Source organism: Bombus pascuorum, chromosome 10, assembly GCF_905332965.1.
Source record: "Bombus pascuorum chromosome 10, iyBomPasc1.1, whole genome shotgun sequence".
NCBI classification, from domain to species: Eukaryota; Metazoa; Arthropoda; class Insecta; order Hymenoptera; family Apidae; genus Bombus; species Bombus pascuorum.
In genome coordinates this window covers 1,387,723-1,413,209 of record NC_083497.1, presented here as the reverse complement: position 1 = coordinate 1,413,209, position 25,487 = coordinate 1,387,723, and the positions used below count along the sequence as shown (strand labels likewise).

The 25,487-nt window shown below is 33.5% G+C and overlaps 1 protein-coding gene across 2 annotated transcripts in view; it reads right to left on the bottom strand.

Moving 5' to 3' along the window:
- The window catches only part of LOC132911159 (uncharacterized), a 326,329-nt gene that overhangs the window by 179,917 nt on the left and 120,925 nt on the right, over positions 1-25,487 (bottom strand). Inside the window, exon 5 of one of the 2 annotated variants that reach the window (XM_060967568.1) lies at positions 6,847-9,983. The exons of the other annotated variant lie outside the window; for it this stretch is intronic. Coding sequence (XP_060823551.1) covers positions 9,114-9,983 — 870 coding nt within the window. The 3' untranslated portion in view covers positions 6,847-9,113. Of the gene's footprint in view, positions 1-6,846; positions 9,984-25,487 lie in introns of those variants that run through there. 2 annotated transcript variants of the gene reach the window in all.

Sequence of the window (25,487 nt, the reverse complement as noted above, 5' to 3'; positions counted from 1 at the left end):
AAGAGAATAAAGTTATTTAATCGTAAAACATAGTTACTTGCGAAAATGAGGGAATGATACATTTACAGGTTGAAATACATGATTAAATTCAAATTCTGGAAATCTTGATCTATACAGTGAGTAACAGAAGTATTCATCGTGTTAAAATTATACAAGTAATGATTGTGCAAATAATCATTTGTTATATTACAAAAATGAAGATGGAACTTAACATTTTAAGAATTGTATTTTATACAAAATATCCGTCAAGATTGAAAGTACTTTTATAACAGAAATCATAATAATTTCTTGGTTTCTATATTTTTATCAATGAGATCCTAAATGTCGTTTTTTTTATTTTCGTATAATGGAAATTTTTCGGAAGTAGCATAAATGGCATCATTATCAAAAATATATCGTCTAAAATGGCACAACTTAAAATGTGAACAAAAAGTTAACAATCGTGACACACCTTGCATCATCACCTAGAGTGTGCTCCTTATTTTAATATTCTTTTTATTGCTCGTTTTTAGCCACAAAAATTGAATACATATTTAGATTTATTTACCAAAGATAGCATGCCCAAAATATACTAAAATCATTTTTCAAAAGTAGCATAATTCCAAATATATCGATAGCTTGCACTTGCGTTTACATTCAACTGAAATGACAATAATCGAAATGGAATTGCTTCATCTACATCTAACTGAAATCTAAGGAAACGACGTAATGCTAGATAATATAATTTTTAAAGGAAAAAAATTATATCAACGCGGACGCGTTAGACCGTGCAATAAGTTTGTACTTTGAATAGACATTTATTTAGATTTTTAAATTCTACAAAAAGTGGAATCATCCTTCGCTCCATAATATTTTTCTATTCTTTTAGCAAAGACATGCCATCTTTACAAAATTTCTTTGTTTCTTCATGAAAATTTCTTTTAATCTTGTCTTTGTCTTAAATGTAACTAACTTTTAAGACCAAATCATTATCTTTTTAAAACCGACCAAGTCACAAGAAATAATAATCAAAATGTATCTCAAACGCGGTACGATGCTTTCAATTTTATATATCATTAATAATAATTTGTTCGTTCAGAAAAATCGAAGAGAATTTACAATATTATTATCGATATCATTGCGCGTATTTCAGCTATTTCTATAAACTAGAAACTGAAAATCTGATCGTAAAAAATTATTCATTCCAACTACTTATTTTTGTCTCATAAAATCTAAAATCTTATTTAAAGTAGGAAAAACAGCATCATAATCACTTCTTATAGCGATAACACAAAAAATGCGATTTTTTAGTTTTGTCACTTCTGAGGCAAGTTTACGATATGTATATTGGTACTTTGTTCATTCACGATGTGATAAAAATAAACATTTGTCCGAATGAATTATTACAGAAATACGTTTTCATGTGGTGATAAATACTTATACGAATAAATTCTTATTCGATTGGGTATTTATTTCTTAGTTGCAAATAGAACTTTATTCTTTATTCTTATCCGTTATCTGTTATCGGAATAAAAATTTACCTAATACTGATTCAAAGATAAGCTTTTCTTTTCTACAAGTATGTTGAGCGCTTCTTTCAAAAACGACGTATATTGGATAGGATTTTATGCATTATCCAGGGTTTATAATAATGGAATGTTAATTTTTATATTCTTTACTGTTCGTGATAATAGGTAATGATTTATACTGGAAACTTGTATCTTTTGTTTATTGTTCAGTTTTTTAAGAGTCTGCAGGTTCCATAAGAAAAGTATGAAATATTGCTTTCAATTATTAACTTATCATTAGTTTATAAGCTTTAATCAAATGAAATATTAGATCATCCCGTAGTCGTTGTTTTTCATATATCAGATAAAAATAAAAAATTACCTGCTCGTAATCGATCGGTGATGTATCTTTCCGTACTTTCCTATTAACATTTTGATTCCAATTTTTTAAAACTTCGATGATAAGAACTTCCATTGTCTCAATCTGAACTCTAGTAATGATACTGTACTTTAATAATAATATAAATGGTACTAAATAAAACATGCGTGTAATCGCATTTTTGTCGATATAATGCTATTAACTTATAATGCTATATAGTGTTATATAATAATATATAATAGTATAATACTTTAATAATATATAATGTTATAATTTATAAATGATTTTAATATAAATAATTAATATTATAATGAGGGGAAAGTTTCTATCGTAATTCTATACGTATGTTTAGGTGTTAATATTTGACAGAAATACAAAATTTAATGATTTTATTTATATTCTTCAGCTTTTCCAAAAGTTTGTTCGTTCGGCACTAATACATTTTAGGCATAAATAGATTCATAGATTGTTGTAGGAAATGCTATAACAGATCGATTACTGTGTTAAGAAATGTATGATTCCACTCAAAAGAATAAAGTTGATGTTTGTTCGGTTTCGTTAATTCACGAAAATTCAAACTGGTACGAGATTTACGACACGGTCGGATACGATTGTTTATTTTTGAGAGAAAGCTTTAACTTTTTACCACTGAAATGGCACTAAACTTTGATGTAATTTCGACAAACAGTATATATTTTCGCTTTTTTTTGCTTCGATAGAAAATTAGGAAATAGCGCGACAAATCTCACCACTGATAAAAATCCATTTGCAACAGTATTTCATGATCAAAGAATTTGTTTATCAGAAGTTGCAGAGTCGCGCGCGGCTGCCAGTCGCAAATGGAAAAGACCCTATGAGGTGTCAATATGTGAAATAGTTCACTAATGGCAAACGACTCTGCGTTGCATTGCCAAAGAAAGAGACTTGGTTTAAAGTAACTCGCCACGTACAGAATGACTGCATAGCACTTAGCCCAGAGCTTCGAAACAGCAAAGTTATCTCGCATGTGTCGGAAAAGACAAGTAATAAATAGTAATCTGTCAACATAATTTATATTATAATAATTATAATTATAATTTCTTAAGATTTTCATATTTTTGGAACAGTTTTTAATGATTATTAAACAATAATTTCATGAACAGTAGAAAAGATTATTTAAAAAATAAAATTTCCCGGTTAAAGAGTGTCATAAGTCGTTGAAACGTGTGTATCGTCCATTTTGCAGCTTCGAATAGTCGATAAATTTAAAATGCATTGTTAACGAAGCGTTGCCGAGAATAGAATGGGGACGAAATCAAGCACCGATTTGTATTCACCGTAAAAAGCACATGTATCATTCATGAAGGGACATTAAGCTAACCGAATATGTAAAATGAATGTACAAAATGCATTCGATGTAAGCAAAGAAACTTTCATATTAAACTTTTGCACAGATTTTTGTTAATACTCAAGTGTTTAAACGATGCTGCAGTTCACTGTGTTTGTAATACATGTTATTGTGTACGTATAGCATGATTCATAAAAGATATAACTTAGAAAAAACGAAGCTGGCACCCCGCTGGGGGTAGCCACCCACATGCTATATTTATTTTATTTTATTTTTTTATTTACCAATGAGATATAACACTTTACCAAATGTCCTTCAGGACAAATTGTAAAAACCAAAATAAAATAAAAAAAAAAGTATAGCATAATAGCATTTAGGTATGCAAACTCATATTCTTATGAATATAGTTAAAAGATTTATTTTATATATTTGTGTATGTCATGTGCGTTCTGTATATTTTCCAGTCTTTGAATATAAATACATAAAAATTTGCAGTGTACTGATAAATATTTGAGACTTTTGATATACAAATCATCAAATTTCAACAAACTATCATTGCGAGATATAATCTTTATTGCGAAAAGAAACTGTAATTAAACCGTGAACGTTGCACATAATATATACAAATATATAATATATTCAAAGTATAGTATCCATTATAATATTTGACGGATCATATAAATCTCTGGTTAGATTCTATTTTTTAAATTGCGTTCATAAAAATATAAAGTTGTATGAACATTCGCATTTTTTTTTTTTTTTTTATTTGCGTTTAATTTACAGCCAACTCTCGTAGAGAATTTTAAGTAAATTTATCTTGGGTGGTACTATGACATGATTAGAAGTGTTTATAGTATGTTTAATTCTACTTGAATCTAGTGCTAATGTCTTTTTAGCCTGCGGATCTGTTCCGACGTGTCGAATAGTTTTTGGATAATTCTTCTTTGACTGTGGGTATCTTGAGGTCGTGATGTATCGTTTCGTTAGTGACGTACCAAGGTGCATCTATTAGGGATCTTAAGGTTTTCGAATGAAATCGTTGAAGAATTTCTATCTTGCAATTGCTGTTCCCCATAGTTGGATTCGCATTTTGACTAGCTATGATATGACCAATAACTGAAATATATTCAAACTGAATGATGTTATAATTATTTATATTAAACAGTTAGTAAATAGTTTATAACTTACAATACTGTATATGCGATTATCTTCCAATTAGTTGAAATTTTCTCATTATAAAAAGATATAAAACGTGTGTTACAAATGTATTCAAACTAATAAAGTAATTTTATAAGTGTCGCAGGACTATATACATATAATGAATAAACTTCAAATAATTATTCTTACAAGGAAAGCTTGTTAGAATGATAAGTTCTTGAGTTTCTTTCGCCACAAATTTCCATAACAATAATCACTGAAAACGTACTTAATGCACCTATTTAATTTTCTCTACAGATTTTTTTTATTCGCCTAGAAGTTGACACGCAAAAGTAATAAACGACCAAACAATTTTATTTTCATTTTTTCAATATGAAATGTCATACCAATATATATTGTTCAGTCTACATAAACTTTTCCTGTGTTCATCAAAGAAAATAATGGATTACAAATGGATTGTAGGTGTATCATTACTCAAAAGTAGGTGGATGCTTGCTTATTCTTGACGAAACGTAATTTAGTTACGAGACTACAAATAGAAAAATCAAGAATGAATTTACCGTTTATTAGAAGATATTGGAATATTATGATACGATAAAATTTATGTTTAAGAGTTAAATACGTAAGAAAAATATTGACATGTGTAAGTGTCATGTGTTATGCATACAATAGTTTTGTTATTTATTTATTATTCATGTTATTATTCTCAGGTTGTCTGAGTTATAAATAAGATGGAGAAGATTTTTCCAAGTTGACAGAAAGATTATTCTGATTAATTCGAGCAATAATATTCAAAACTGATTGACATTTCAACGAATCGTACATTTAATTTTCATATACTACTGATAAGGTTTTAAATAAACAATTAAAATTTTATATAATATATATCTCTTGATTCCACGAAAAAATAGTATTACAAATAATAATATTCTTGTATTGTTAATACAAATCGATCAAATTCTTCATATGTTACTTAAGACCGGCAGTGTACATGTAAATTTTTTTTATAATTATCATTTAAACTATTGTTTTTCAATTTAAAAATAACGAGAAATTTGTAAACTTTACGTAAAACGAAATTTTCAAATCCAAATATAGTTTACTTGGCGCAGAGAGTCATTGCATGACAGAATGGCTCAGACGCGAACACTAAAGGGTGATAGATGTCATCATTTGTCCGAATTATTTGTCTCATTATTTTTCCTGTACTGCGTTGTCTCTGGTTATGGTTTCAAATAAACAAAGTGAAAATTGTAAGAAATACTATAGTGTATCAAACGTCTAATTATAGTACAAAAATATTCAGTTGTTCGAAAAGTTTCTTTCGTTTCATAAGATGATAATAGACTATTGAAGTGCTCACCACTTCTAAGAAAACACCCCGCTGGGGGTAGCCGCCCACATGCTATATTTATTTTTTATTTTTATTTTCTTTTTCTTCGCCAACAAGATATAACACTTTACCAAATGTCCATAAGGACAAATTGTAAAATAACCAAAATAAAATAAAAAAAAATAAAAAAAAAACTTCTAAGAAAACTCTACATCTGGTCTTTTTAGTTTTCTCAAGCACCGAAGCCATCGACAGCGTATAGACAAAAGATTGGGACGAAGGCAGACCATAAACAGTAGACAGGCGACGATGGCTTCGGGGCTTTCAGTCATAGGGTAACATTGCTGGTGTCACACGCTCAAGAAGACCACCCGCTCAGTAATCAGATAGACGAAACATCCTGCATACCACAGCTATCGAAAGCTATAATCCCTCCAAAGGGGCTAAAACCTCGATATAAAAATTAGCGCTCGACACATTATTCTGTTGTAACACTTTGAACCGTCACTCTGTTGGATTTATATAATAAATTCCATTATCATAAACGAAGTTTAATTTCTTCACTTTATTCGTGAAACGTTCGAATTGCGACGCGAGGAGATTACCGGCGATCTATCGATTTCGCGATTTCTTGTGTCTCCGACGTGACACTGGCGTGCGGATCAGGACCAGCTCAAATTATATTCCTACTTGTACTTACTTCTATATTAAAATATATTTTCTACTTTACAATTTGTCCACGTGTTCCTCTGGTCATACATCTAATAACCTCAACATAGATGAACAGCAATTTCTGTTTTATATTATTTTATTGAATTAGATATGTTCCATTTCGTTCTATTTCTATTACTATGTTCGTTCATAATTCAATAAAGTAATATAAAATAGAAAACATTGTGCGTCTATTATTTCTTTATAGAACGAAAGAAACTTCTCGGACAACCTAATAGAAATTAGGTTACACGTTGAATGTTACGAAGATTTGAAGGATTAATAGAATATTTATTGAAAACAATTTGAAAACATAATCTAAAAACCTTCCTTTTACAGTTCAACTTTTCTCCCAAGTGTTATGATTTTCATAATAATACAGTACTTTCTGGACAAATGATGGCATTTTCCTCCGACTCATATGTCATGGAAGTGTTCTCTGACATTGTCATTCGATAACGGAGATTTCAATTTGTATATTTTCCGGTAAAAATTCATAGTACATTTGATTTATATATGCATAATTTTCGCAACACATTTGGGAAGAGTTATACGTTTAATTTAAATTGACGTTAACTTAAAGCGAATAATAATTTATCTCGACGATAATTGTAAATTTTAAGCGAATAAATAATAATCGTTTTAGCAAAAACAGATAACCGAATAAATTGCGATCGGGTATATTGACGATACGAATCGTAATTACACAGAATCTCATTTATGAGAACATTTTGGAACGATAGAGGATGTAAATATCTGTTCTTATGGGACATAAAACATAGTTGACATGAAAATTGCATTGACTTATCTGAACATTTAATGCATTCTCGTAATCCGCGATCGTGATAATGGATACATAGCAACTAAATTGGCAATGAATTTTCAAAAGTATTTACGGCAACCAGTTTATATTGTCGGCGAATACTGCACAGGCGCGCGTAGTCTGCAAAACTGAAATACGTCTGTTCTCTTGGCACGTGCAGTTAAACTGGAATATATTTTCCTTTTAAGATTTCATTTAATTGCAACAGCACACAATAATAAACTATATACGTTTTAACGAACTAGCTAAAAACGTGACACAAACTTCAGGAGTCAGAAGAGAACGAAGCCATATAAGTTACTGGAATGAAAAGTAAGGAAATGGAGTGGAAACGCTATTGAACATTATTCACACGCACATGATATCGACGCTATCAAATTTGCTGGTTGGCTCAACAGAGCCAGTTGTAAATGTGGTGTAGTCATTAAAAGAAAAGATTTCATTTATACACGTAGCTAATCTAAATGGAGTTGACTGTAAGCTTTTATATTCGTAACCGAAATAACAGAAAGTTTAAAACTTACTAGCAATTCTCCATTAACTAACACAGTTTGTTTGGATATCATTCTTAACCTTGGTACGTCCTTTCGGTCATTTTCGATCCAATTGTAATTTTCTAATGTTAGAAAATGTGCCAAGTCTGAACAAAATATTGGTATACACGATTTTCTGTTTCAATTTTATGTTGGAAATCTTCTTTAAACATTACAAAACCTTAGAAATGAAAGAAAAATGAAATATTCACACGTTTAACATTAAAATAAAATTTTACAAGAATTAATCTAATTAAATCTAATTAAATCAATTAAACAGGAATCCTGTTTATCGTTTACAATTCTGTAAAATCTTCCTCGCATTATTATAGAAATTCAGTGAAGTGGAACTGCTTTCTTGACTCTCATAATTCTATTAAGTGATTGCAAGTGTTTTTACTGGGATTCGAAATCAGTTTGCAAAGACCTTACTTGGTGAATACATATTTGACAAGTAGCATGAATGAACGATTAAATATGTATTGTAGTATTCAAAACCTACGAAGTGGACGTTGGATAGTGGATTTAACTTAGGATTTCAAGTATATATCGAACGTTATATACCATCACAAGGTGGCACAAACCTTGTAACGGAGATAATTGTCCCTGTTTCGGGTTCTCTTCAACGCCGTTTTTGCCAGAATGCTTGGTAAATTTTAATATCATAATAAGTCCAAAATTGTAATACGTGTTAATAAATTTATATCTTTTCAACAGTCGTCTAAAAAATTACAATTCCTGAAAAAATAGTTTGCATCTTCCTTTATAAATTTCTTTTACTACTTTCTTAGATTATTACAACTGATTATTACAACTTCAACTCTTTCGGTGTTTCAATGTGAAAATCGTTGTTTTTAGCCCGAAAAGTATGTGATATTATTCATTTCTAAAATTCTCGTAGCGTTGACAACGTGTACACTTTCAAATTCTGTTGTGGTTATTTTGTTACACGGTGTAAATTTATTCGGACGATTCCTTCACTCAGAATAACATGACCGAAAGAGCCAAGTATAACATTAATAAAATATATTTTTCGTCGTAGAATTATTCTCGGAATCGGACGCCTTTGAATCATTATGTACACGGAGTTTGGTTCTTTCGGAACTTTACGAGTCGTACGTTTAAAAGGAAGGAGTATTTTTTAATTTCATTTCTGGAACATTATACAGTCGGTATAAGTGTTACACTTAGATACGATTTTATATAAGAATTTCTATTTATTACCATATAGTGATTGAATATATGTCATATGCATTCAAGTACCCTTCGATACCTTGAAATTGAAACGATGATTAACTCCATAAATTTCAAGTATAGCATACATATTCTCCCTTGATAAGTCATACATTTAACCTTCTCACATTACACGCAAGTAGCCTTGTATCCGAACACAACGTCAGGAGTTTTGCTGCAAGACGGTTGGTCCAATTGATAGGAAGCATTTTTATTTCCTTTGGGTGTGCATTTGGGAAATATCTGCTGCATCGCCGTTTCACACTCCGCTTCTTCGACGGACACCTCCTCCTTCACGATTTTCTCAATGTTGTTGCTGCTTAAACGCCGTACCATTTGACTACCTTTCGCTGCTTCCTCGTCTTTCTCCAGAAAGTTACACATGCTGACGCGCCTCTCCCTCGACAAGGATTTGCCAAAAGAACAATTTGGCCTGGCCAAAACGTCCATTCTGTCAAAATGGTAGGCGCTGCCTGTGCGATCTCTCTGCAGCGGATTGGCCAACACGTCCATTCTGTCGAACTGCCAGATTCTTCCGCCACGGTCTCTTTGCAACGGTCTGGCAAGTACCTCCATCCTGTCGAAGTGGCAGACACTCATTCCGCGATCTCGTTGCCATAATTTCGAGGAAGTATCGAATTGACAGACACTCATTCCTCTGTCTCGAAAGACAGGCTTGGACGTTTCGATTCTGTCTAACTGACAGATACTGGTTTTTCGTTCGCGTTGCAACAATTTCGTGGACTCGTTGGCTGACTTCAAGTTTTTTAACGTATCCTGTTCACTGCACGAGTTGTTCTCCGAAAACATCAAGAATTGAAGATCGAACGCGCTTCTCGTGCGACGTGGAATACCTTGAGCGCCAGGGAGCAAGGACGTATTAGATCCAATGAACACACTGTTTTGCCTTGGTCGTACTTGACCCGAAGCGTAATTTAATTCGTGTCCCGCCGGATAGTCCCCGCAGGGTATGTTACATTTCGAGAACGTGCGTCGATTCTGCGAACAAACGAACCAATGATTTATAAATCGCTTTAATTAACCATCGTATTTGTGTATTCTGCGTTTGCTTAGATTTTGGGAGACCTTGAAATATGTTGTCAAGGTCATAACTCTGGACAACGTTTCCCTGTGCATGTTACCACCGCTCAACCTCAGTTTCCGAGATATTCACAGAAAGCTTCAATTAAATTTACTCCCCACTACGCTATGGTCCCATTTTTATATAGCACAACCTAAACTTGATTCATTGATGCTAATCATCTCTAATATAAATAAAAATATATAGATTTATATTTGGGTTGTAGGGTTATAGGTTGGGTTAGTTTAATATCTAGCTAGCATCATTTCATTTTCATTTCACTCGATTTTATCATAAATTCGATTACTACAATTTATTATTGCTTATATATACTAACTAACTATATCTTTGTATATAATTCAAAAACTGAGACCGTGCGTGGTAATCACTAGAGTGCGTGTGGTGTACATGCTTCGTACGCATTACTTTGGTCAATTGATGATGAAAATAAAGTGTCCTATTCTATATATCAATAAATTCATCGAAAATCATTTCACGCTACGCATAAGACAGTACTTTTCTGTTTTTATTTATACAACATTAAAAATGCTTATCTCTGTCAGCAATGAATTAAGTTTAGGTTGGATTATAAGTATAGGGATAAGCTGTTCGGAATGATGACCTTGATAACATATTTCAAGATCATCAAACTTGGTGTGGTGTGTCCTGGTGAAAATAATTACCAATTACCAATTTTGTAGCAAGATTTTGTCGGTATATTCTATGAGCATAATCAAGCAAAAGTATTATACGATCGTAGGTCATGTACAACTTTATTGAAAGGTCGTATATTGTCTACAGACACTATTTTAACAGGATAATTCTTGCACAATAATGTGTAATCGTTACTGTTTTCAAAAATGCCGTTTTACGGTTCACATTTCTCGTTGACATTAACGTTTAATGATTGTGCGTTTAATGGATTTTTTATTTTTCAATACCTTTTTATCTCTGAATATTTTTCATGTTTTGTGTAAATAAAATTGCAGGCTTTCCAAGTGTTTATTCGAGTTTTGAATAAACGAACTCAAAAGTAACTTATTTTTTACTGCAGTTGTTCACTACCAAATTTTAGTTTATTCAATTCAATTTTTACCACCTTTTTCATAATGTAACTTTGAAGTTAATGGATAGTCTAGAAATTTCGCGGACCGCCAAGAAATAAATATCGCCTATCTGTAGTGTAGATACGTTGTACGTATGTGGACTGTACAGGATGAGATGTTTGGCCCTCCTTGGAAGAATTGTTCTTAATTTTAATTGACTTTCATTTCATTATAAATAAATTGATGTTGAGAGAGTATTCTATCCCTATAAGAATTACAATTGCATAGGCCAGCTTATTTTAGCGTCTCAAATCAATTTATTTTCCATGCTAGTTTACCTTGAATAACCTTGTAAATATTGAAAAGAAATAAAAGATACTTGGAAAGCTAAGAAAGAAGTGTGAGTGTTTGCAAAAGTGGAAAAACTTGCTACGTTTGAAGATGTACGATTAATAACACTAAAACACAGAAACATTTAATTGAAAATTATTCAGGTGTTTCGAGAAGTAGAAAAACTTTAATGAAATTGAAAGATAAATATCTAGGTTCTGATGTATAGTAGTGGTTTCCATAAATCAGCAATAAACCGATAATATTATCTACGTGTGATATTATATTCATATTACGTGACATAAAGTTTTGAAACTTCAATGAATATCGTTATCGATATTTTAAGTTCTCGTGCTGAAAGGAAAGATTAGAGTGAAAGTAACGATGCCTTCTTATTTTGAAGCGTTTGTGATATTAGAAAGATGACTTAGGCGGTTTGATGTCAAACAGAATACAACTCAACGCAGCTCAATGTATTAACAAATTTGGATAAAGTATAGTATCTGGACTGTAAATCTGATTTCAATGTATCTTTCCGGCTGTATCTTAGGTCAAAAATGAGAGTTATCTTTTTCGCGAAAATAAACGCTTTTGAAAATTCAGCTGTATGAACAATTGCTCGACCAAGATCTTAATTGTAGAAATCTGCGTAGGAGCGTGATCGTACAGAGAGGTAAGCGGTATGCGGTTAAAGCAAGTAGTGGCACAGACAGTGTCAATGCGCCAAATGCCAATTTTTTCGCTTACCGTTTTCTACTTTCTGTGTGGTCACGGAAGATAAAAAATACCCCAAAACTAATCCAATACTCATGATTCAAATGCATTCAAAGTAAGCCATACCGTAAGTTAGGAGAACGACATTTTAAAAAAGATAACGTAAGAACTCACGAGAAGGTCACACGTCAACACGTTGATCGAAGTTTTTTATGCCTTATTTTCGTGAAAAACAATCTTCGTTTTTGGCTTCAGTCACCTCAAAACCCCTAAAATGTTCATCCCAGTCGAACCTTTTGCAATCCGGACACTATACCACAGCTACAGATGTATTTAATTTAGCAATAAAAAATATATAAAAAATCCCTAAATAATTAAAACAAAAAATACATTTGTATTATATTACAGTGTTCTTTGTAATTGTTCTTATATGATACATGGAATATTAATTATACGAGAAGACGCGTGTCCTACTGTCCAGAAATTCCCTCAACGATCATGTTTCCCTATTAAATCTGATACTGGAGATTCTACTGTAACCAAAATTATAGCGTACCTTATTACACGAGTATAACATAGAGTATCGTAAGAAAGCATAATATGCTTTCATACGAATTGATAGTATCTGGGGCATCTCGTAAGATATTCCTGCTGCAAAAAGTGAAAAACCAGCGCTGACAAATCTGGAGCATCCGCTACGCTACGATATCATTTGAACGTACTATTCAACTGAGAAGAGGATGTATGCTACGTAACTCAGTTGATGCTACTTGTCCATAGGAGTAATATACCATACAAGCTTCACGGAACACGAATAGGGCGTATAATATGGAAATTTCTTCGGACGTGTCGAACGAACCTTCCGTTGAAACTAGATATCAATAATTTACATTCCACCATATCGATTGAAAAAAAAGACGAATGTTCTTGCTCTATCGCAACTCGGATACACCAAGTCCAAGTTAAAGATAGCCCGTAAAAAGCCTTGTTCAGTATTTAAAATAATATTTTTTTTGAAAAAAAAAAAAATTGTATTTTTAATTGTGAATTATTTATGTAAAATAGAGTAAAACCACCCACATCCGAATCAGTAGGAAGAAAACAATTTTTGAATAACGAGACTTTCGAATAATAGAACAATCGCTTTTCTGGTACTTTCAGATCAAGAAAATTGTCACCTCGTTTTAATATCTAAGGGGTTCATATCTTTTGGCTAGTGAACTATATAAATTTTCATCGCGAACAAGTACATCATCATTTATACAAATTCATGTTTTTATTAATATAATTAAAAAAATATATCCCAGGTAGAAATTTGTCTCACTTATCAAATATTGCAAGGAGTATTACACTTTGAATATTTTATATATTCTCGCATACTAAGTACAGACATTTTATTTCTCTGTGCCTTCGAATTTCCCATAAATGCATAAAAATCTACAGTCTACTAATAATATGTGTAGTATCGGAGAAAACCCCGAGTAATTAGGAAGGTTTATTTAAAAATTATAAAAGGTAGCCGTTAGTGAATTGAAGAGCTTTAATGTTGCCGGCGTTGTCGGGCTTTAGTGTTGCCGGTGTCACGAACCAACTTTCCTTTTTGCCATGTGGTACGCCAGATGTGACGGCCCTTGTAAAATTCCACGTAGTCCGAACGCCAAGACCTATCTATTGTTCCATTATCTTCCATAAACCGAATCTGTTCAGTTTGTTTTCTTCACGTAAACATTTTCGGTTTATGTTTATTGCACTCGACTCTTACCTAATACGGAGAAAGCGGGTGTCTGGCAAGATAAGACTTTTCCCATAAACAAGGATGCCCATGAGCCATATCTAGCTCTCCTTGTCTTTACTACCTAATTCATTTACCAATGGGCATCGCGGATCGTTACCCTCACTTTTCCACCAAAAAGTGTGGACAACGAATCCGCGTTCTGAGTTCCAAAGGGAACACCCACACCGAGTTTTCCTCAGTAAGAGCAGTAGAGCAGTCAGATAGTCTTGAACGGTCACGTCTAGAGATCGGAAGTGTATTGTAAACAAAAGAGAAAAATAAAAGTTTCTTTTCTCCTTAAATTCATTATTATTTTACGTGACATTTTGGCGATCCTGCCAGGATCCATTCGCTTCAGTGAAAACGAAATTACGATTTCGGCGTACGCGCATCATTGAAGATTGAAGGATCAGCGGATCACTGCGAATCTTTGCTACTACGAAGCCCTGCAGCAACTTTCAACGTTCCACTACGGTGAAACTAGACGAGAGGACTACGGTCAGCGCAGAGCAAGCCTACAAATAAGATTCGGAATCTAGAACCAACCAGAGAGGAAACATCCCAGAGACTCCTCAACGGCCATAGCTACTACGGTAAGCTGGAAATCTGGATTCATTTGTACATTACCGTACGAGAAAATCAAGTTTCTCAAGCGTTTCGAGCGTTTCGAGCTCAAATAAATAGTTCAGACTCAGTAAACTTAATTAGAATCATGTCTACATCGCGAAAAGACGAAACCGAGACCGTTTCCGCAACCGGAGTTATGGATAATTCGATTCGTAGCATATTCGACACGATGCAAAAGCAAAACGAGAACCTTATTCAACGATTCGAACTTCTTACGCTACGAATGGAAGAGGCGCAACGAATAACCGATAGTGAAAACAAAAAACTTGCAGCGGAGATAGAACTGTTGGGAAAACATATCTTTAAAATAAATTCAGGACGTGACGCTACTACCGAATTAGACTCCTATGTTACGATAGATGAAATTAATACCAGCAGTACTCAGATAAAGCGACCACCTGTTCACCTCAACATCGAACAACCCGAGGTGGAAGAAAGAGGCTATTTTCCGCCCGCTTCTCCCACTCTACGAGCTAAGGATGCAATACGCTACATCCCAACGCTCAACGGAGATGATGATGTAGGAGTTGAAGACTTCATCAAAGAAGTGAGAAGTATGAAGGATCGCTGTATGGAGCAAGATCTGTTGCTAAAAGCAATAAAAGTGGAAAAAATCGTGGGAAAAGCAGCCCAAAGTATTCGCAACATTCCTATTGAGTGTTACAGTGATCTGTACGACGCACTGAGAAATAACTTAGCAGCACAAGTGACTTCGGATGAGTACCAAGAACAATTACGAGAGTTGAGACAGGGGCGCGAGGAATCAGTGCAAAGTTTTAATATTCGGTTTAGAAGAATACTCAACCGTTTGCTGTACGCAGTAACCAATGAGTACCCACAACCACTGACACGTAAAATTATGACCGAAGAAATCACGAAGAAGACTGTTCGTGTGTACCTAAAGGGACTCAGACGCGACATAGGGCGAATATTATTAAGCAGTGAACCCTTGAATCTTCCGGAAGCTGAAAAAAAGGCAGCCGATGTAGAACGCTACTTGCGAGAAGAACGACAACCTAATTGGTCATGTAATCGCTTACCTTCCGCTAGTAATCGTGCAAACAACCAGCCAATGCAGGTAAGACGATCTAATGTACCATCAAGATCGCCTAACACGCCAGCAGCTCAGAAACCTGCTACATTTAACCAAATAGAAAATAGACCACCTGCTGAACGCGCGCAGATGAAGTGCTTCAAGTGCGGAAAGCTGGGACATATTGCCAACAAGTGTCAAAATTTTCCACCACCGTCCGCTCCAATTCAATCAGAAGCAGATAACTACCTCTCCTACGAAGATCGTTCACCGCAGTTCGCCTCTCCGAGGTTACGGGCCAAAGACGCGGTCGCATGTTTACCACAGCTAAACGGCGAAGACGATATCGGAGTGAAAGAGTTCATACGTGAAGTGCGTGAAGTGCGAGCATTGTGTTGTGAACCGACAGTATCGCTCAAGATGATCAAGTTCGGTAAAATTACTGGTAAAGCCGCAATGGCCATTTGCAATGTACCAATCCGCGAATACGAACACCTGTACGATGCCCTAAGACGAAACGTAGCCACCCAAGCCTCCATTAGGGAACAACAAGATCAGCTACGCGAAACGATACAGGGACACGACGAAAGCGTTCAGAGCTACATTATCAGGTTCCGCAGAGTGCTTAATAAACTACAGTGTAGTGTAACGAACGAGTACTATGACGAAATCAGTAGGCATACAATGAACGACAGAATCTTAAGAGACTCCGTAACAGACTTCATCCGAGGGCTAAAACCCGAAATAGAGATACGCACATCAGCTACAAGGCCGAAGAATCTTCAAGAAGCGCAAGATGCAGCTTTCGAGACGGAGTTAGTCATAGAGGAGATCGAACAGCAACAACCGACGACCAATTATCCTAACCCAGCCAAAAGGAAACCAATTCCAACACCTTATCCGACGCCAAGGAACTTCCAGCAAGCCGAACGAATGCCACTCGCCCAAAGGACTCAAATGAAATGTTTAAAGTGTAACCGAATCGGACGTTTCTCTAGTCAATGTAGAAATTATCAAACACCCAGTCAATTTCCGAGACCACCGGCAGTCCACAATCTCGAGACACACAAGGAAGAAACAGAGGAACAAATAGACCAGACATACGAATTAACGCCACAACAGGAAGACTACCCACAGTACTTTTACGATCCGACGGACAACGATATGCTTTATCAATCGTGGTGAGTGCCCAGCCAAAATAACCAATTTTATCGAAAAGTCAAACACGAATTATTTAAAATGTAATACTAGAAAAAAAAAGGATATTTTTGTTACTATGAACATATAAAATCCGTTGAATAACGATTATTATATTTTCAATATTGCGTATATTTCTCGAAAAATTTCTAGAGCTATTGATACATTATGTACATTACATTGGTGTTGTATAAAAAGAGTATACATAAAGTTCCATACTCTAGAAGCATTTAACAAGCAAATAATTTTACATTATGGATATTGATGGATATTTATTCTTTTAGTATTTACAGATAAGTTAACATTACAAGGACATTGTTTTAGAATTTTATTTTCACTCAAATCTTTAAGAGTTGTATATTCTAGATGCAATCACACAACAGAAATTTGTGTTTTATATCAAAATATTTAATATTATTTAGCATAAAATCAACTAAAGTTGTCAGATATTCTTAATAAATTTGAATTTTTATATTATCCATCATTCTAAGACAAACTGTATAGTTTAAATCATTGTTAATTAGTTATTTTGGGGGAACAATTATAAGTTGGTAACATATTATTTATACAATTTCAATGTCAACATAGAAATAACAAAATTTTAATTGATAGATTATCATAAGATAATGATCATATATTCTCAAAGAAGATACATTCTATTAATGAGTTGAGTACTATACTGCCACAGTAATATTAGTACTTTATTTATTTTAAATTCCGTTTTTTTTATAACGATCATAAAAGACACAAACTTGATGTGGAATGGTTGGGACCGTACACGATTGATAAAGTATGTAATCCACTATCTAATTCAAAAAAAAAAAAAAAAAAAAAAAAATATTATATATATACACGGCAATCGTTTAAAACCCTACTTTCCAGGTTGACACTTCTCTTTGCCAGAATAACTATTCATGTATCAATCTAACTTTTTCTTTTCGCCGAAATGAAATCTTAGTTAACAGTCCCACCAACACCCAACACCTGTACCTCAACCAATACATGCCACCCCCAAAGAGAAGAGGAATCAGCTGCAATTTCAAATCACATCGAGTGCGATTTCACAAAGGGCCTCCTGAAGAAAACTTGAGGGACCAAGTTCAATCTAAGGAGGGGGGAATGTCACGAACCAACTTTCCTTTTTGCCATGTGGTACGCCAGATGTGACGGCCCTTGTAAAATTCCACGTAGTCCGAACGCCAAGACCTATCTATTGTTCCATTAACTCGCAGCAGGCCTAAGAAGACGCCATAAACCGAATCTGTTCAGTTTGTTTTCTTCACGTAAACATTTTCGGTTTATGTTTATTGCACTCGACTCTTACCTAATACGGAGAAAGCGGGTGTCTGGCAAGATAAGACTTTTCCCATAAACAAGGATGCCCATGAGCCATATCTAGCTCTCCTTGTCTTTACTACCTAATTCATTTACCAATGGGCATCGCGGATCGTTACCCTCACTTTTCCACCAAAAAGTGTGGACAACGAATCCGCGTTCTGAGTTCCAAAGGGAACACCTACACCGAGCTTTCTTCTTTGATGGTACGAGTCCGTTTAACTAGTTCTATTTCTAATTTCAATCCAGTTACAATATTGGCCTCTGTAATAAAACACTAAGTCTAAAGAATAAAGACTATACTGAACTCAACATTTGTATAATTACTTAAAAATTACGTGACACCGGCGTGATCAGAGAGTGTTGTCAGCGTTGTCAAGGAGTGTTGTCAGCGTGAAAGAGAGTCGTTGTGATGAGAGGAGTTATTGACGAATGATAACTGCGTGCATACTGACTGACGGAGCATCGTGCTTGATTTTGTGTTGGGGTGAACGATATTGAAATAAATCATACCGTTATCAAACCTATTAGTACACTAATTCTTATTTCCTATATATGTGTCGGATTATAGATAGATTTGGGGGCGTGTAACGAATCTTCATTCGGACTAGCCATCGTTGTTGTACAATAAAGATTATATTTACTGGTATAAATATGATTTTTACAAAGTTTGACAAATAACCGTGGTGATTAGACACTCGAGATGTTAACGACAATGTTCTTAGGTTCAATAACGAATCCACGGTCAACGGTGTAACTCTTTGTTAAACGTAGAATATATTTTGAAGCACAAAGTAACGTTCGTTGTGACGATCGATATATACTGCACGTAAAGACGATGTGAAAACCTTCCAAGATGATCGCAAAAATAAAAGACTGATAAAAACTTTCCTCTCTTTACGATCGCGTTCGTTTTGTTGTAAATTGGTCGGGAATACCAACAAAATTCCAGCCGCTGTTGCTAGACAGACCCGCGTAGCAGCGACATTGCTCCTGCCCGGGGTTTGATTGTTAATACAACGTGTGTCTCATAATATTGACACTTCTCTGTTAGGTAAAAACGTTCATCGCGAGACCGTGGCTACGTTCAGCGACCAATTATGTCACCTCGAGCTCAAGCCCACCGTCACAAATCTCGGGCAAGCATAATCAGATTGAATCATAACAACTACTTCCAAGTTCTATCAACGCAGTCGTCTGATTCGCCTTTCACTCGCCGCTTTATTAAAACGACTCTTAAAATATTATTTCTCTCTAATTTCTATAGACAAAACTATTTACATTATCAATAATATATCGTCTAAACAGGAGTATTTGTAACAGAAGGAGACATCTTTTACCATTCGTTTAGATAACTGAGAATGGAGGTTCGGATATGGCAAACTGTATTGTATCTTCAAGCTATTTTGTTTAAAGATTAAAGCGTCTTTAAATTGTGGGAAATGATGAAATTCTAAGACAGTACAAATCCATCAATCAATACATCGATAAACTCAGTTTATTCGTATATTTTCTTTAATTCATTATTAATCTTGTTGACATTTCTCGTGAGAATTGTCTATACACAGATCTTCATTACGTTCACATTTCTAACATAACAAATTTTTGTTTTTTATCAAGTTCAAGTTCAGTTTTTTGTTTTTTGTTTTTTGTAAGAAGGTTCGTAATGCTCATAAATTTGTGCAGTATTAAAATTTATTTAGTTATTTATTATGATATTTTTAGTGAATTTCCTAAAAAAATGGTATTCAACAAAAAGAAAATGCTTATTTAAACTCAAGAACTGCCCTACATTTTACTATCGGAGTTATTATTCGTAGTTTTTCCAGTAGTACATTTCTGTATAAAATTTTCAAATTATCAATTACCTTAAAAAAATTGTACCAGAAAGACTGAAAACGTGGCTACGGGAAATTTATTTTTCCAATATTGGGTCCGCAATGGAACCGTTCTGCTTCTCGATTTTTGGAGTGGTCATTGCAAGAATACGGTAAAGTAACCTATACTTGACAGTAAAAATTTAAGATTCTTCGATATTGCGAAAATTCGAACAAAATACGCGGAAAAAGAAAAAAGAAGAATGGATATTTTGTCTGAAAATTTTGAATTGTTGAGAATAAATTTGAAAAAATTTGCTTGCAAGTTGATTCAATCCCACTATACAGAATCGTTACCCTTTAAGCGTAGTGAAGAATGTTTGGAATTAGATTTCAATGATCCTAATTCAGTTATCCTTATTTTTATACATGGGACAGATATAATACAACATGCTTTACTTTCGATCGGCTAATTTTCAGAAGAGGCGCAAACAGCGAGACACAAGAATTTCAAGAACTGTAGGAATAAGAACAGCAGACAAGTTTCAAGGATCGCTGCTAATAAAGATACATTTTATGCAATATTCTTAGCTTCTGATCCGTATATGTCAGCATTAAGACTAAAATCATATAACAAGAATCATAAAATACTAAATGCTGAAGCTATAGAACTCATACATAAATAAAATGATGGAATTTCACGATTCATCAGTCCCCATATACTATGTAAATTCATATTGCATAATATTTCTGATAACTGCTTTCTTCATATTCCATTTCATATTTCTTCAGATGATTATATATTGTAGTATCGTGGACAAAAGGTCTAAAAGATATCGGATAAACCATAAACATTGTCGCGAGAGAGCTGAAGTGCCGACAGGCTTATCAATGATCATCAGTCCTTCGGTTGAAGAGTTTCGTAGAAAAGGTTTACGTTACCCTGGCCACGAGCGGTTGCGGAACACGTGCGTACAAAGACAAAGGGACAAAAGGGATGCTAAGGCAGAAAGACAAATTAACAGGCAGTGTTAGTAGAGAAGTCAGAGAGTGCGAGTTGCGTTGTCGAGATAGTGTTGCTAGTGTCACACGCTCAAGAAGGCTACCCGCTCAGTAATCAGGTAGATGAAATATTCTGCATACCACAGCTATCGAAACAATAACGAGACAGTAACGAAATAGCCGCCTCTGATCCACACCCGACGATAACCCCTCCAAAGGGACTAAAACTTCGATATAAAAATTAGCGCTCGACACATTATTTTGTTGTAACACTTTGAACCGTCACTCTGTTGGATTTATATAATAAATTCCATTACCATATACGAAGTTCAATTTCTTCACCTTATTCGTGAAACGATCGAACTGCGACGCGAGATCACCGATGATCTGTTAATTTCGCGATTTCTTGTCTCTGATGTGACACTAGCGTTGCCGAGAGAGTGTGGTCCGCGTGAGAGAGAGATAGAGAGAGAGAGAGAGAGAGAGAGAGAGAGCGTTGGATCCGTTGTGACGAGAGTTGCAAATTGAGTTGTCTAAAGTATAGCACGTTATTGTGATTAGTTCATGTTAAACAACCATTGTTTCCTATTTAATCAATATCTGTACAATCCATTCATTTGTAAATAAATCACCAATAATACATTTTTACGATACTACAACATTATATTATCTTGTATAATTATTATATATTATTATTATTGTATTATATATATGCATAATATATTATACAATTTTAGTCCTATTCTTCACTTAGGCAATACATTTCAATTGAAAACTGCCACAATTTTTAGTACTATCCAATATTTTTTACTTTTTTGAACTTGCGTTTAAATTAACTAAAAAGTATAGATACAATGTGAAATAAGCAGGTTTTCATATTTATTTAAAACTATTCAATTCGATAAATTAAAAAAGGGATTGTTAATCATAAAATATACTATTTACATCATATTCAATTTACTGCGGATTATTTTTCAACACTTTTTAAATGAAATTTTATTTCAATATCTTGTATGGTTTGAAAGTTATACGAAAATGTCCCATAATTTTCCGGTCTGGTTCACCTTGCACTAGGAAAATTATAATCCCTTGTTCATAAACAGTTTTCATACTAGGTTCCAAGATTTCATCGAGTACTGGTGATACGAAAGCGGATGCGTAAACAAAAGATCAGGTGCATTGAAAATCCTGTAGGGTTCGCTTCTTATACCATGTCATTTTATATTATTGTTATATTATTTATACCACTACTATTATCCTGTCAAAACAGCTACAATTAAATGTGGATGGTGCAAGAAATCTTTACGTCTTAAACATTTCTTTGTTAAGTACTACTATTCCAGCGATTATGCACGGTATATACACTCTACTATACATGTGCTTCTACGAATTCTAAATGTATAAAAAATACAAAATGTATCTAATATATATATACAAAATATCGAAAGTAAAATATACATATATTCTTGACTGTCCTAACTCTATTTTAAAAAAGGATATAATTAAATAATCATATAGAATAGAAATTCATGATAATGATGAAAATCACTCGCAAAGCAACAAATATTCAAACCTTTTAAGTTGTAACTACGCAAACTTCATAAACTTTAAACTCAGTTTTTGACGATATGTTACAATATTTAAAGGTTAAAAGGATTTATTTAACATTTGTTTGGTCTAGTTATGCTTCTGAAAATATGAACGTGTAGAAATCGTGAAGCATGCTAGTTTTAACTGGACTATTACGCACGATAACGCCGACGCGATTACTGCAAGCCGGCTTTGACGCAAGCCCACCGTCAGGAGAAACCGTCTGACAAAAAAATAGAATATTTGTGTTAACTGATTGCATAACTATAGCAAATTAAAAAGTTCTTACAAATTTATAGAGAGACTTTGGATGTTAATGTTAGCAATATTTATTATTTGATATTTGATTCTTAGTATACTATTTATAAATCATAAGTCATATTTAAAAATAGCAGATTATAGTAGTTTAAATGTTTAAATGTAGACTTAAATAGACACTACTATAGATGTATAAATTAGTAGCTCCATAGGAAACATAGAAAATTGAAGCTATGGCTTTAAACGTGTATTAAGAATATCGGTTTTAATCCGAGTAATTCCTAATATATTTATATTTTATGTATTTCGTGTGATTAGTACTGCGCAACGAAATACCCGTATATTTAAATACATTTACGCAAGTAGCAATATATAAGAAACGAATATTTATATGATGTAATATAAGATTGTAAATAATAGTAAAAAATATATCATTTCGGTTAAAAAAAGACTAATCAAGTAATCTGTTTTGCTATGAAAAAGACTAGTGTATTTACATCTTCTGGCAACAAGTGTAAATGGTTCCTTTTCGTCGTAACGATATTTACCCACTTGGAACACATCATTCTATCATAACCTACGTTGTTAGTAAAGTTAGATACTTTTTAGCAAGTTCTGAAATTGCTGAATATTTATTTTGCCTTTCGCTACTTATACAGATACAAATCGAAGCGTAATTCTAGCTTAACCATTTGTGTTTCAAACTAACATTTGCATGATACAGTGGCTCACCAAAGCAATATATACTATACAAAACATTTTGAAATTTCACTAGCACTGTAACAGGACACGACTATCGTCACTGTATTGGTAAAATTAGAAACGAATCTGAAAATAAATATAGAATTTGCAAAATATTTATTGCAAAGGTGACCAAATTATTTGGACATTCAATTATTCGCTACATTAATAAGCCACAATGTATAGTAGTGACAGGACTTTTTACAACACCTACACAGGCATTTGAACCTTACACTTACACAGTAATATTCATTACTGTGTAGAGAGTAAGGTTCAAAATATTTAAGGGATCATGGGTCATTACCTACAGTTAGTCTGAGAGTAACTGGCCAACTGTTTACAATCCATAAATTCTTTACCTGCATACTTTGTTAATTATACCATATCACTCACTTATATTTTAAATACATTTGGTTCTATAGTTCTGTTTAATAAATATCACCTAATATTATTTTAACATAAACATTGTGTCTTCCACAGATTATTTATCTTAACTTTAAAATTAAATTCTAACACATTTGGTATCAATTGAATGTTTAAAACTAATATTCATGCCGTGTATTAACATTTTATTGCGAGTGACTGTTTACAAATGTCAGTCATGTAACTCCAATATACATTTTCTGATTGGTTTCAAATTTTATTATTATAATAACGATCATCGTGTCTCATTACAGTGCTAATGAAATATCAGAAAGCTTCGTATCATGCACATAATGTATTCATAAAAGAATTCTATAGCAAGCGTTCGAATATTATCGTGAACCGCTGTGTATTTGTTTCGCAAATTATTATACTTTCATAAATATTCGGGAATTTTGTTATACGTTAATAATCACTCGAAATGAAATATAAATATGTTAATACACGTGTACCTGTGTATTAAGAACACGGATATGTTAATCACTTTATATCCCCTATATGATACAACATAATTTAATATCATTATATATAATCGTATGTACAATTCCGATATACGTAAAACAGAGATCTCCAACAGAGAAGTACAACTGCTGTTTTTTAATATTTAATTCGTCATTAGTTTATACACATTGGTAATATTCACATATTATTTACTTTGATTGATTGAAGCTTTCGAATGCTCGTGAGTGGTTATCGATCGTATGATCGAAAACCCATACCAAAAGCAAAGCGTAGACTGAAGAAGGAAAATGCGATGGTGCGATCGTAGGTTTCCGTTACTTCGACGTGTGTCATTGACGAAATCTGTAGAATCCAGTTTCTTGGAGCCGCCAATTTCAGAAATAGCCCACTAGTCTTTTCTATCCGAGGTTATATTGGATAAAGCTACCACTACCACGTACACCTGATTGGAGATTGCGGAGGTTGCGAGGAACTGACCTTCTTATATAAGGTGTCTCCGCAATCGTGATGCTACCGGGAAGAAGTGATTTCTCACGAAAAAATAAGTCGAAGAGAAAAATGTCTTTGAAAACCTAGCACGATATACGTATGTTGACCTTAAATTTCAACTTGAAGGACTTCTGTTTACAGGATTCTAATAAATCAAGGGCTTATTTTAGAGTTGATAGGAATATCGAGGAATATCGTTTTTCTCTTCGAAAAATTAGAAAATGCAAATAATACGCTGCGACGACTTAGTACAATTTAACAATTTAGTTGGAGCAACTGTGCATGCAATAGTATGATCCATATTTCCTATATTATGAAAATTGATATTAAAAAGTAATAATCTTATGCTTTCATTTATGAAAAGAGCCTAATAGTATAGATCAACAGAAAGTATGACAGTAATAACGGCAAGAAGAAATAATAATTGGCCATGTTTTTGAGTACAAACACAATCAGAAACAAAGGTCGTATAATCGAAACTTGCAATTAATATACAGAGGCTCGCAAAAGTATTCGCAGCTATTTCGTAGGAAACATTTATGTGTATGTATTGTACGTGTTACATAAAATATTTTGAAACCTCA